At 39.3% G+C, this 13731-nt stretch overlaps 1 protein-coding gene across 2 annotated transcripts; it reads left to right on the forward strand.

Moving 5' to 3' along the window:
- Positions 1–1885: 1885 nt before the first annotated feature.
- On the forward strand, positions 1886–12572 carry LOC117814735 (von Willebrand factor A domain-containing protein 1-like). 2 transcript variants are annotated; one of them, XM_034686221.1, is made up of 6 exons: positions 1886–2256; positions 7801–8340; positions 8606–8884; positions 11033–11308; positions 11496–11786; positions 11909–12572. In XM_034686221.1, exons 1-6 carry the CDS (start codon positions 2175–2177, stop codon positions 11926–11928), a joined length of 1488 nt encoding a protein of 495 aa, XP_034542112.1. In that variant the 5' UTR covers positions 1886–2174; the 3' UTR covers positions 11929–12572. The 2 variants fall into 2 exon arrangements, with proteins under 2 accessions (XP_034542112.1, XP_034542120.1); XM_034686229.1 differs by having other exon boundaries at positions 11499–11786.
- The last annotated feature ends 1159 nt before the right edge of the window (positions 12573–13731 follow it).

Raw genomic sequence — 13731 nt, forward strand, 5'->3', positions numbered from 1 at the left:
AAAGCCACTTAAAGATACACCATAAAGAAATTAGGAACTGTCACTTGCGTTGCAATCCAAACAGACCTCCATTATACAATAAGTAGGAACCAAATATCAGTTTTGGAGGAGCTCCGATGGGAGAGGGGGGGGAGTTAGACGGAGTCTTGAGGAAATGCTACATTCAAATTCATGCTATTTTTTCGTGACTACCACCCCTAGCTTTAAGAGTCAGCACTTTTAGGGATATGGCTGTGGTTCTCTGAGGTAAGAGAACCACAAATCTCTGAGAGATTTGCCTGGTAAAAACGTAGAAGATCGACACGATTTTGGGTATCAGAAGCTTTTCACTCTCCTTACCTTTGTCATGTCATTTGTGTTTTCACTCGCTATGTCTTGCACTCTGTAAAGCACTTTGTAGACATGTTTTTAAAAGGTGCAATATAAAAAAAATGTGTTATTATTATTATTATTATTATTATTATTATTATTATTATTATTATTATTATTATTATTATTATTTCTGTCGTAGTTCAAGTATAGTTCGACATTTCCGTTATAGTTCAGCTTCCCTGAGAACAGTCAGGGCTTTGATTGTATGCTGGAAAATTGTGTGAAAAGCAAATCTTGGATCCCATTATAGGTCACCAGATAGCTTTTTATCAAACACCATAAACAGCGAACAATCACAACTTCAATCCCATTCTCATTTCACAAGTTGCTTGTTGGGCTGTGTACAAGAAGAAAGAAAGTACTGTCGGTCAGTCTTTTCACGCTTAATGTTGGCTACACCAGAAGCCCTGTAAAGTTGGCGATCAAAGGCTATATTGCCATCAGAAGATAACCGATTGGTTCTAAGACTCCTACACATGAGACTGGCAGCACTCTTCTAATTTGGCTCTTTGCAAGAGACAATACAAGTGTGTTTCTACTGAGAAAGTGCAGCTTTTAGAAAATCTAGTAATCCACAAAATATCATCCAAACATAATTTTGAGACAATCAGATGTGTTAGCCTGCAGTCACAACAGAGGACCATCTCTCATCGATGAGACATTGGGACTGATGAACCTGCAGACAGAATATGTGTCTACGTGAACAGACTCCTAGATCAGTACTGTCTACTGATGAGCGATATCAGTGTGGTATGTAAGCAAACATGAATTTTACCATGCATGAAAAGGCAGTATAAAAAAAATCACCCTGAAAGACCTTTTCTTTCTATCTATTCCACCTCTATCACCACGCACCATCATCTGTCTAAGACACTGGTGAGGAGGGATAAAAACACTGTAACATGGTTGCTGGCTTACCACATTACTGTAAGTAAAGTTGGAGACATTCACTCGTGGCAAATTACATTCAGTAAGCACTCTCCATCTGTTACTTTTTTATCCTTATTTGATGACACACACACAAACCTAACTATGACAAACATGTAATCGACAAAAATGCATTCATGTGAACAGCTTGTACTTGAGCCCTGTTTTACTAGTGATAAGTGGCAGCTGTGGTATTAACTTTAATCCTGTATAATGGACTGGGTGAATGTTTTTCTTTACTGCTGCTTGACCTCAATGAGGGTCTTGCCCTGATTCTTGTTCCCAAAGCTAGTTTAAGTTTTGTGGTCATCTTGAGAGGGGCTTCCATCGGTCTCCCTGAGGAAATGCTGATCAGCTCAGTTTCCCTTATTTTATTCCTCCAGTACCAGATAATGTACAGGGCAAACAGATGACTGTGGGGATCCCTTTACTTGGGAATTCATGACGGGGGTGAAATGCAATCAACAGCTGGCATCTGTCCGTCAAAGAGCAGAATGCAGCAAAAAGTGCCAATGATTTTTTTTGTTTCCTGGCTCAGCAGCTGTAGGAGGAGGAGTAATAGGGGGACTAGAAAGTGGAGCACGCTTGAAAGCTGTGACAGAAGTCCTCTGACAGTTAAAGAAAAATACAGCATCGTGCAGGTAAATATTGTATGAGAAGTTATTTTCCGTGCGTAAAAAGAGCTTGGAACAACCAGAACAACAGCAGCAACCTTCGGTGGAAGACGAAACAGATACGTATTATAAGACACAAGTGGACTATTTGTGACAGTGATCGGCACAATGGAAATCTGTAAAGAAACGCCAGGCCTTGTTTATTTCCCCTACCTGACCTTTTTCTGATCTGAATATTGTTTTGGATGCTACTGAGAAAGGATGAAGTCCTTTTTATTGCGCTTGGTCCTTTTATGGGTGATCGTACGGCGGAGCAGCACGCAAATGCCTGTACCTGCAACAGGTGAGTTGATAACATAATGTACAGCCTACCAATATTAAAACGATACAGGTATGTCGCCGAATGAAACATGGGTAGTACAGAGACTTAATGGGTGAATAAAAAGTAGACATATTGAACTATACTTCTTCTTTGGCGATTGGATATTTTAAAATAGAAATTGTGTAGGTGAAGTCTGGGCTGAAAGTAAAACCTTATAAAGCAGGTTGTCACATGGACAGTGTTTTCATACTGAGTTATTGTGCGGCAGGGCATTGCATAACACTGTTTCATTAATCTTAATTCAAGGCACGTGTGTGTCTTTTACCATACTCAACGTGTATGGTCTAATTATAATAATAATCTGTAATAATCATAATGACTGTGATAAATGGCTGTCAGGCTATATTTCTCTTTATTGGATCACGTACTCACAATGTCTGTATATGGGCCCTCTGCATATATTTGTAGTGCACTTACAAGAATATTTAACTCAAATTTAACCCCTTGATCAAAATGTAGTATTATGATCTAAACTACCTCACAGTTTTAGGAGGCTTTAATCCCTTTTGCTTTAACACTAAAACATCCCTCATGCATCACTAAAGTAATAACAGCAATAATTTAAAACAGGTTGGTCTTCAAAGTGCAACACTCACATTTACAAACACTTTTATTGGCATGATGGATCAGGATCTCTGCCACCACAATTTTAAAGGTGTAAGTGGAAAAGGTTTCTAGTGGCTTAACTGGGCTCAAGTTGTTTTAGTGACTTCAATGGAAAAAATGTTCAAGATGCAGTTAGCTATGGAAAACATACACCCCCTCCCCAATTAATGACATGTCTCCATGACATATTACAGCCAAACTGGGGCTCAGGTTATAAAAAACACATTCATATATAGTTAGTTCATAAGCATTGGATTACCCTCACATAACGTAAACTTCAAAGCGCAGCTTAATGTTTCTTAAGCTGAACTGATGGTATTTGTTATTGTGTTTATAATGTTTGGGTCTTTAAAATATCCTGAAGGAGAGTCTGAGACATTAGATGACATTACTGTGACATCATCTTGGTTTGACATTAAACTGCATACTATAATATTTAAATGTCAAGGCTAAGTTATGGTTAACGTGTTGAGCACCCCTTTACATTTTTGGGGGGGGGGGGCTTGGATGCAGTTCAATCAAAAATATTGATCAGCATACATCCTCTCTGCTTTGGGCTATCAATGTGATGGACCGAGACAGTAGGGTGTTGTTATAATCTGTCAGCATATCTGTATTTTAGAGGCAGTGTGCACATACTGTATAAGAATTTCACAGGTTTTAAGGATTAGATTGTAAAAAGATCAATAGCACTCTTAAAGGTATGAAGCATCAGCCAGCTGCTGTTGAAGCTTGAGGACACAGGGTATCATTTGGCCCTGTTGTTCCTAAGGTAACAAAATCCACCTGTTCCAAACCTTAAAGCTAACAAAAAGACCCAATCTCATTTTGTATCAATCAAGTGTAAAGGTAACACTACACAGAGCCAGGTGAGCATGACCATGCCGGTGTTCTGTTGAGTTGGGCTGCTTTGCTGAAAGTTGCTAATATTGCCTGAATAACAGAGACGATCAGTTCAAACTTATTATTAGATTTTTTTTAAAGTTTAAAACAGGAATAAGCGTACTGTAAGACTAAGGCAATAATGTTTCGGTAATCTATTATGAAACTTTTATTTAAGATCTCAAGAGAGGCATGGTGGTTTAAGCCTGCCCCATGTATAGAGGCTATAGTCCTCATGCAGCAGTCGCTGGTTCGACTCCTGGGCACAATCCTTTGCTGCATGTCATTCCCAACGCTCTACTCTCCACATTTCCTGTCTCTCCTCAGCTATCCTACCAATAAACGCATAAAAAAAAGATTTTAAGAGAAGCTAATCTCTATAGACTAATGCTCCCAGTACAGAATCATCTTGTATTACACTACCACTCACTCCATTTGATTATCAGAGTATGGGGAGCATGTTATGTTATGTATTTCAAAATCCTTATTTAAGATTCAAGGAGACTCCAAAGACTTATATCCTCTGTCAAATTATGGTCCTAAGTAATGACAAGTGCCCAGGATTCAGGCTCTACATATGCAAAGAGGTGCTTAATAGTACATCTCAATAAAGAGTATGACATCTAAAACATTTATCTACAGTCATGCAGACCTTCTTTTTAAAGATGGGTTTGGTACTAGTGGCTGCAAAAGAAACAGTGGGGGTCAAACAGCCTGCTGCTGTGGTTCTAAGGACAATTGGAGCTTTGTTCTCAGTGCTGACTCTGAGAAGGAGAATGATTCGCTACTTACAGGTACTCACAGTTTCCCACAGATAATTAAAGTAAATATTTTTCACTACTATTAGATGTCCCCAGTAAAAAAAACATCATGGAATGTACGGAATTTTTTAATTATTAAGGGGTACCACTCTTCTGCTATAAATTGGTCGAGGTTAAAAAGGAAGTTACTGTTTAATACCTTTTGGATCATCAAGAGTTTTGATACAGCCTGCATTGAGTTTTGGTTCAACACAGACTCCATCGTCAACCATCTGTCTCTCTGATGTCAGTGTATGTTGATGGCGCACTAGATAAACTTCACAGGAAGTATTTACATATTTTTCAATCATCTGTGCAGCTCTGCAGTGTGGCATATGGACTTGGCTCAGCTTGAAACCAATGAAATGACAGATTACATACTCAAATCCCTGTCTCTCTCGAACACATGCACATATTGATATGCACTTTTCATCTGAGGAATGCAAAGCTGGAGCAGCTCCTCCAAATCTCTATCACCAACTTCAGACTCCCCTCTTCTTGCTGTCTCATTTCTGTGTTTTTATCACATTCCCCTGCTTAGTTTCTCTCTTTGGCCACTGTGTGAAATCATAAATAAACGTACATGAGTACATAATAGATGCTTCATATCCTTGAAGCATCTGTCTTTCCCTGTAGTATCTCTCCTCTCCTAATCTGTGCATCTCTGTGATCCAGAAGGATGATGGCTGACAAATCCTCTGATTGCCCTGTTGTCCCTAATCTCCTCAATGCCTGCTTATTTCCCCACTTTTATTTTCTGCCTCCCAATAATGGTTTAATGATTATGGGCCATTGCTGCAATAAAATGATGGCTGTGTTCTATAGAGGAGCTTTTAAAGGAAAAGACAGATATCTGTGAACCATATGAGAACAAAATTAAGTGGGAGGATAAAGTAGATGTGCAAATAATGTAAGGGCTGTTAGGAATTGCTTTGTGTGTGGTGAATATATTCTCCTGTATCACTCACATTTTCAGACTAAGTTATTGAAGGACTATGAAAATGTATTTGAAATTCCTAATAGGGTGCAGGATGGTTTCAAGGTGGAATTCATTATTTTCATTGAAAATGATTTAACCAAGACGACATATGGATGATGAACTGGAGCTTCTGGGAAATGATGGTGAAGATAGCAAATCCGTATGTCTGTATTTCAGAGGAGGGATCTCAAACATGCTGGCTGTGCCTGTTGTCTTTCTTCTCTGCTTTTTGTTTGTAACAGTTTAATCTACATTGTGATTTCCACACCAGTAAATACACAATATACATACATTAATATGAAAAATTATCTTAAGTGGCCAATCCTACTGTGGCCCTGAGAGCTCACAGCACTGCAACTTAAGAAAACAAATGCAAAAAGACAAAGCACAAGCAAATTAAGAAAAAATCTTCATCAATTTGACAACACATGCGCAGCATTTAGAAAACGCGCTGCAAAGACCACAACTGAAGTGTTTCCAGAAGACACTTAAAAGTGATGCACACGTCCGGACAATGTTCAAATAAATCAAAAACACTTTTTTATCTCATTTTCCAACACCACTGACGGTAAGAGAACCTTAATAACGCTGTGACTCAAAATCTGCGTCAACAACAAGCGTGTCCAGACGTGTGCATCACTTTTAAGTGTCCTCTGGAAACACTTCCGTTGTGTTGCGGTCTATTTGCAGCGCGTTTTTTTAATGTGTTGTGTTGTGGTCTTTGCAGCACGTTTTCTTAAGGCTGCGCATGTGTTGTCAAATTGATGTACTGTAGACGGTTTCTTAATCTGCTTGTGTTTTGTCGTTTGGCATTTGTTTTCTTAAGTTGCAGTGCTGTAAGCTCTCAGGGCCACCGTACAATCCTTTTGAGTCCTGACTATCATAAATCCTCTGCTGTGGCTCTATTTCATATTCACAGTGCAGCATGTTTCTGATCTGTTTTGATGCAGTGTGAGCTGGTTCTTCTCAGGATGTCAGTGTGTTTTAAACAGCAATTCCCATTTACATGTTAAACACCTTTTATTGGCATAATTATGCAACATTACTTAGATCATTATTGTCAGAATGGTATGATTTTTCACTGCAGATTATAGAATATTTAGTGATGCATTATGAACATTTATGTTTGACATTGATTGAAACCATGCTCTGATTCAGTGCATTAAAAGAGGGTGTAAAAGCTATGCTGTCAAGCTGTTTTTGGTTCTAAATTAACACCAATCTACATCAAATCACCACAAAACATGGATCAAGAATTTGCTCAAGACTTTTGGTAAACTAGGTGAAGGAACTCACATCATTGCCACGAATCATATATACATACACTGTTTTGTGTTTAACACTGTCCCTTAACCTTTATTTAACCTTGATACAGCTTCAAAGATAGTTGTCATCTGTAGTGACAAGCTCTTAGAGTATAGTCACCTAACTCCGTTTTAACTCTTAGCTCTACAAATAATTTTAGCACATTTCAGCCTATTGTTTTGGTTTTATTTGGTTTATACCTTAGACTGTACAAAATCCTGGCCAGCACTACAGCTCCCTTGAGTTGGAGCCGAAACGTTTAGAGCTCCCCATGACAACTTGCTGCAAGATAGGTCAGAAGTCCCACCTCCTCCATCATATCATATAGAACATGGCTCAAACAGGGAAAGCAAAATACATGTCACATACATTTTTCTCAATCAGGTTTGCTCTCATGACAATTAGTACATAATTATGCTGTCATGACAATCAGTGCTGATTGTTGTGCAACTTGAAGTGTTCATTTTAAGTAATTTGGCTTCACTTTTTCAGAATGGGAGGATATGGAAGCACGTTGTCATTTTTAAAACAGTCAATGAATGATTCTCACTGCTTTCATCAGCACCATTTTCATTTCCAAAATGTGTCTGATGATCCAGCTCTGAAATCCACCTATCAGAGAGCATACAAATGTGGCAGCAGGTTGTTAAACATAGGGAGAGCTAAAAGAGCTTGCACTCAGGTTTGCCTGGTGTCTTGAAACATGAATCTAAATGTTATTTTTGCTTGCAATTAACCCATGAAAGGTGGTGATTTGACTGCCCATCATTGTGTTAACAGCTTGTTTCTGCTTCACCTAGATGGCTGAAAATGAGTGATTTTAGGTTTGAATGCTCTGTGGTGGCATATATCTGAAAATAAGACCTGTCAATCAAATCGAAAATATTTGCAACTAAACGTTACATTTCCTGTTTGTCTTCCTGATTTGTACAGTGTTAAACTGCTGTGAAGGGGATCTTCTCCTGCTCCTGGACTCTTCAGGAAGTGTATTAAACTATGAGTTCTCGCGCTTGTTGCTGTTTGCTGCTGAGCTGCTTCGCCCCTTCTCATTGGGCCGTGGGCATGTTCGAGTCGGTTTGCTGCAGGTGGGCACAAAACCAAACCTGGAGTTTGGTCTGGATGTCCACAACAATCAGGAGAGCCTGCAGAGAGCTCTACAGAGAGTCCGCCAGCTGCAGGGAGATACCAACACAGATCTGGCTCTCAGGGTGGCCCAGCGGCTTCTAATGGATACAGAGGATACTATACCAAAGATCCTGCTGTGGCTGACCGACGGTGTGCAGCCTGGAGATGTGGACGAGCTGATGTCAGCGCTGAAGCAGCAGGGAGTTTATGTGTTAGCTGTTTCTACAGTACATGGCAACTTTCAGGTATTACAGCGTGCAGTCACACCACCTCTGGAGTCTCATCTCTACTCTGTGGACCTAGATAATATTGAAATCATCACAGAAGACCTAAGGGAGGCAATCATCGGTATGTGTGTTTGTTTGTGTGTGTGTGTGTGTGTGTGTGTGTGTGTGTGTGTGTGTGTGTGTGTGTGTGTGTGTGTGTGTGTGTGTGTGTGTGTGTGTGTGTGTGTGTGTGTGTGTGCGTGCGTGTGTGTCTGAAATGTAAAATAGACGCAGCACCATTTATTATCAGACAAAAAAAGTGATTACAGAATTGCTCACTCAGTATCTTCATTTTATCTCACTTTGTCTCTCTATCTCTCTTTCTTCCCTTCTTGTCTTCTCTGTAGAAATTATTCGTGCTGAGCGACTGCGTGTGGTTCACTTAACTTCCCATAGTGCTGTGCTGCAATGGCGTCCTGTTCTGAGCACAGACAGCGGTTACTATGAACTGCATTATAGCTCTGCATTGAAAACAGACAGTGGAATGAGAAAAATTCTCCCTGGCAACTCCAGTTGGGTAGAGCTCATCAACCTGGAGCCTGACACCTCATACATGGCCTCTCTCCACCCAGAGTCCAATCAGAGGCTGTTCAACACACTGTCAGTCAGCTTCATCACACTTCCTGGTGAGAGGATGTAGATTCATATGTTTATGTAATTCTGTGATGCCCTGGGAAATGCATGTTTTATACATGATTTGAAAAAGGAAAAGGGGAAGAACTGATCACTTCTGACATAAGTCGCTGTTGAGAAGGTCCATTTCTTTGCTGTTACAGAGTTGTGGATCATTTTTAGTGTGGCTGTACTATTTATCAAAGAAAACTTGTGTTTATGATTTTGGCCTCCCCACCATCAAAGAAACATGACAGAAATAATTGATATTTAAATGCATGCTTTGCCTTCAGAAAACTCTATGTTGTTGTTTATTTAAAATAGTATTTTAAGAAATCCACTACCATATTTGATTTCTTTTAGCTTATACATTGTTTTCTATGCATATCCTGCAACTAAGGTTAATTTTTTGGTAACTTTCCCATCTTGCTTCCCAAAATCACCCATAAACCCACACCCACAAACACACTCTCCTGCCCCAACTCAATTTTTTCTTTACCTGTCCGTGTCTGCCCTTTTAACAATATTCATCAGGAGGATATTTTATGATGTCACTCAAATACACAACTCACTGATTAAGAAGTTTCCTTCAAGGTTGCATTATGACAAGTGATCCGCACTTGATGAGGCCTTCTGTTGCAAAACTGAGGATGCACAAAAACAAGAGTAAGATGATCAGATGTGTTTTAGTAAAGCATAGGGATAGAGAGAGCACAGAGACCTAAGTGTTAATGAGCATTAACAGGAGTTAATGAGTGTTAACAAGCAATAGCAAGCGTTGATAAGTGTTAACATTCACCCAACAAGCGTTAACAATTGTTAAAGAGCTGACAATAAGTGACTTATGTTAATGTCATAACAAGGTATAAATACCAATTTATAAGGCCAAGTCTGCCCATTTTAGATAGGAAGGCTGAATGATTGTATAATAGGTCACATCTGTAACTGCAATGTGCTAAATTGTATGCATGCTCACAATTTTTACTATTCATACCACACTGTTAAAATACTCCACTCCAAGTATAGAATTGTAACTGAATTATCATCAGAATGAAGTCAAAAGTCTTAAAAAAGCTAACCTTGAACCAATTGTTGTTGTTTTTTTTGTGTGTTTTTTTTTTAACTTTGTTTATTGATTTTCACATAGAGAAACAGTCACATCCAAAATTAGAGGTTGGTACATTTTCCTTTTTTCTTGGAACAAAGAAACACACAGATGACATACGAAATACAAAACAACAAATAACCCCCCACCCCGACATATACTCCCTCCAGATTAACTAAATAGAACTCCAAAAATGGAGAACATATGACAAAAAGCAAGTATAATAAAAATAAACAGATGAAAGCAATAATCTAGCTAGACACACCATGGTGATGGTCAGACTAAAGACACACAGCAAGCCGAGCTATCAACATGAGATAAGAAAGGGTCCCAGATTTTTTTAAAGATATGAGCCTTGCCACTCAGGGTCAGCCACATATTTTCAAGTTTAAGAAAATAAAGTACACTCTTAATACAGCTCAAATGGGTAGGTGGGACAGAGGACTTCCAATTCAACAATATCCGCCTTCTGGCCAACAAAGTCTAATTGTTGTTGTTTTACCAAATGTTTAGGGCTGGAGTGAGCCAAAAGGCACTTTTTGGGGGGCTCTTTTGTTGGAGTATATTTTTTAATAATATAGAGTTAATGTTTAGAAGTATTTATATTTTATTATATATATTCAGGATTACTTTTTGGCCATCATCTTGCAGCCTTGATTTTTAAGATTCTCCAAAAGTGGAATAATCTCAGTTGTCATAGTATTGTAGAATTTGAATTCCTGTTTTTTTCTCTGATTCAACACATATTACAAACCTGAGACCTTGTGAAAAAGTGTTAATGTGTTTTTTCTAGACACATATCCAAGCCCTCGAGGAGACTGCAACTCTATTTGGTCTGTTTCATGTCTGCACTTTGAAGTTCAAAGCAAATGTATTCTTATTTAATCTCTGAAAAATACATTAATACAGTCTCTACTTGCACAGAAGGTGCTGCACTGCCATCTGTGTTGGAGACGCTATGCTTTGACCTTAAGCCACTCTAGTTAACCTTAATTTGTCTCGAGTATAATCATCTTGCCACTCTCTCATGTCACCCCTCTGCTAATGCTCCCCTCAGATGTTTTAAGCCCAGCAGAGGTCTCCCTGTCAGACTCTGGTCCGCGTCAGATCCGTGTGAGCTGGGGTCCCCTGCAGCCAGCTCAAGTCCGGAGATATACTGTTGAATATGGAGCTATTCCAAGTGGACCTGTCAACACTAGGATGTTCCACAGCCAGCAAAACTCAACCTTACTGACCGGCCTAGAGCCGGGCACTCAGTACCTGGTTACAGTCAGCGCTCTGCATGCCAGTGGAAAAGAAAGAGCCATTTCTGTGAAGGCATGCACACAAGAGGGTAAGCTTTCAAATGGATGCTTTTATGTCTGTGTGTTTAACTGTGAGTCTGTGTCAGCTGGACACTTTTGGTTTTTATAAGCATCTGTTCTTTGTTATCTCTCTTTATTAAAAGCTGACCTTCACAGTTTTTGTGAATCATTCATTGGATGCTTGACCAGGTCCTTTCTGTCTTTGATATTTTCCAGCAGCAGCTTTGCCAGCCTTGGCCGACCTTCAGCTGAGTTCTGTTGGTCTTCAGGAGGTGAGGGTGGCCTGGCAGGCCCATCAGGAAGGCTTGAAAGGCTTCTGGCTGAGCTGGGAGAAAGAGAGACTCCACAGCATTTACACAAAGCCTTCCATCTCCTCGGTTTACCTGCCACCTACCTCTCGAGGAATGAACCTTGCACACCTCGCCCCAAGCAGCCGAGTGTGTGTGTCCCCTGTTTATAGCTCAGGCCGAGGAGATGGGATATGCTGCACTGCAGAGACCCAGACAGGTTGGCTGTGCTGAGTATTATGTGTTTTTTATCTCAATTCTTGAAATTATGTTAACACATAGCTGTTTTTGTTCATTGAAGGAAGTGTAATTTCCTGCTTCTCTGTCTCTTTTCTCTGATAGATTCCAGACAGTCGGGTTAATAATCAAGAAGCTGGAGCAAAACATTGAAGTATTCACGCATTCCAAGTGCTGAATCCACAGGATAACTACACAAAATATTGTTTCTTTGGTTTATATTTTAATCTTTAAATTAATTGTAATGACAAAAAAAGCTTTATCACAAAACTCATGTTCTTTATCAGCACATGACTGAGCAAAATTTCTAGAGTAATTATTCATTTTTATCTCCTGGGAATAGAAATGTCACCAACTTTGCAGACAGTTTCTCCACCACAGCATTAGTCATTAATTAAAAGTTACTAGCAAGTCAGGAATATACAAAGAAGCAGCATTCACAGTTTGTGTGACAACAATTATTATTTATTGATATGAATAGCATACAGCAATGTCAGTATACTTGTTAATTGTACTGTTTCATTATACTGTTTTTATTTGCTTCGAATTACATGCATCATTTGACTTTTCCTGTAAAGTACATGCAAAGTTCTAAAACAAACATTAATGAGAGGTGTTTTCCTGCCTTGTATTCCTGTACCAATCTAACCTGATGGTTTAAAGTTGTATTTCACCTATCTGGTTATTACATATGCTTTTGATTTTAGTGTCACAAAGCTGAAGAGAAGCTACAGTTTAAATAAACAACCCTGGATAAGACTGTAAGCAAGAGAAGATTGTTTGTGTCATTGTTTATGTACTATTACCTCTGCCAAGAGCTGAAGCTATGCAGTTCAAACATAAAAAGTGCACACTGACCTTCCAGTACAATATGGTCATTGAAAAGCATGGTCCAGACTCTCACAACACTTGTAAAAAAAACTATTTTTCCATATGGGATGGCCTTTCTGGGATTTGAACCAAGAGCAAACTCAATGGGAGGCAGATGTACTAACCACCATGAGAGTAAGCCACCTTCCAGTGCTTCCAAGGTTAGGTTAATGTACTCCACATTACATAACTGTCAGTCAAATGCATGTTCCAGACTAAAGTAGGCAAAAGCCAAAATATTTCATCAATGCATGAGATGTTCCCTTTTGGGATTTGAATGTAGAACCAGCTTGTTGTAAAGTGTCAATGCTAATCCCCACACTAACATTAGGCAGCAGTGCAAAGCACCACATGTTTAGGTTTTTTATTTCACTATCCACTGCAATATGTTAATTCAAAATCTAGGCCCAAACATCCGTGGGAGAAAGGCGAGGGCATAAGGGCACCAGGTGGGTTCAGGACCCAGAACCCTCTTATTGTGAGGCAACTATAAACAACTTGCATATTTGTGCTGTGATAAAGTGAAGAACAGGTCAACTAAAACAGAAAAAAGGTAAATGGCACAATTAACAGTGGGTTTAAGATTTGATGACAAGGCAAGCACTCTACAAGTTGAGCTGGAAGAGAATTGTTTATAGCTTTGAAATGAAAACAGTTACAGTACCTTTGGTAGAGTGATTAAAAAGTAAGGGAGAGGGACTTCAGTTTAGCTCACCAGTTAAAATGTGCACCCTGTGTACAGAGGTTAAACTCACCCTCAAAGACTTACACACTCACATACTGATACTTGATTTCAGCTAAGTCTGTATGGATTCAGTTTTTAGGCTTTAGGGTAGAACATGGGTTTGAGCATGGATCACTGGACTCCTTCTTTTGCCCCTGTCATGACAAGTACAGCCACTAGAGGTCACTGCCTAACAGTTTACATACATTTCTTTAATGAGCTACTTGAACAGAAAATCTGGGCAAGTTTTTTTGACCAGGACCAGACACATTCAGTTACGTTACTTGTCCCCTCATTTGTGGTAAGTCAGAACAGCACCAAAAGTTAAATATAA

The sequence above is a fragment of the Notolabrus celidotus genome, chromosome 1 (assembly GCF_009762535.1).
Source record: "Notolabrus celidotus isolate fNotCel1 chromosome 1, fNotCel1.pri, whole genome shotgun sequence".
In the NCBI taxonomy this organism is placed as follows: domain Eukaryota; kingdom Metazoa; phylum Chordata; class Actinopteri; order Labriformes; family Labridae; genus Notolabrus; species Notolabrus celidotus.

Bases quoted from the DNA above. Each gene is read 5' to 3' on its own strand.
- LOC117814735 (XM_034686221.1), top strand. From the start codon at position 2,175: ATGAAGTCCTTTTTATTGCGCTTGGTCCTTTTATGGGTGATCGTACGG. The intron at 11,309-11,495 runs GTAAGCTTTCAA...GATATTTTCCAG, and splicing joins GAAGGCATGCACACAAGAGG to CAGCAGCTTTGCCAGCCTTG. The intron at 11,787-11,908 runs GTTGGCTGTGCT...TTTCTCTGATAG, and splicing joins CACTGCAGAGACCCAGACAG to ATTCCAGACAGTCGGGTTAA.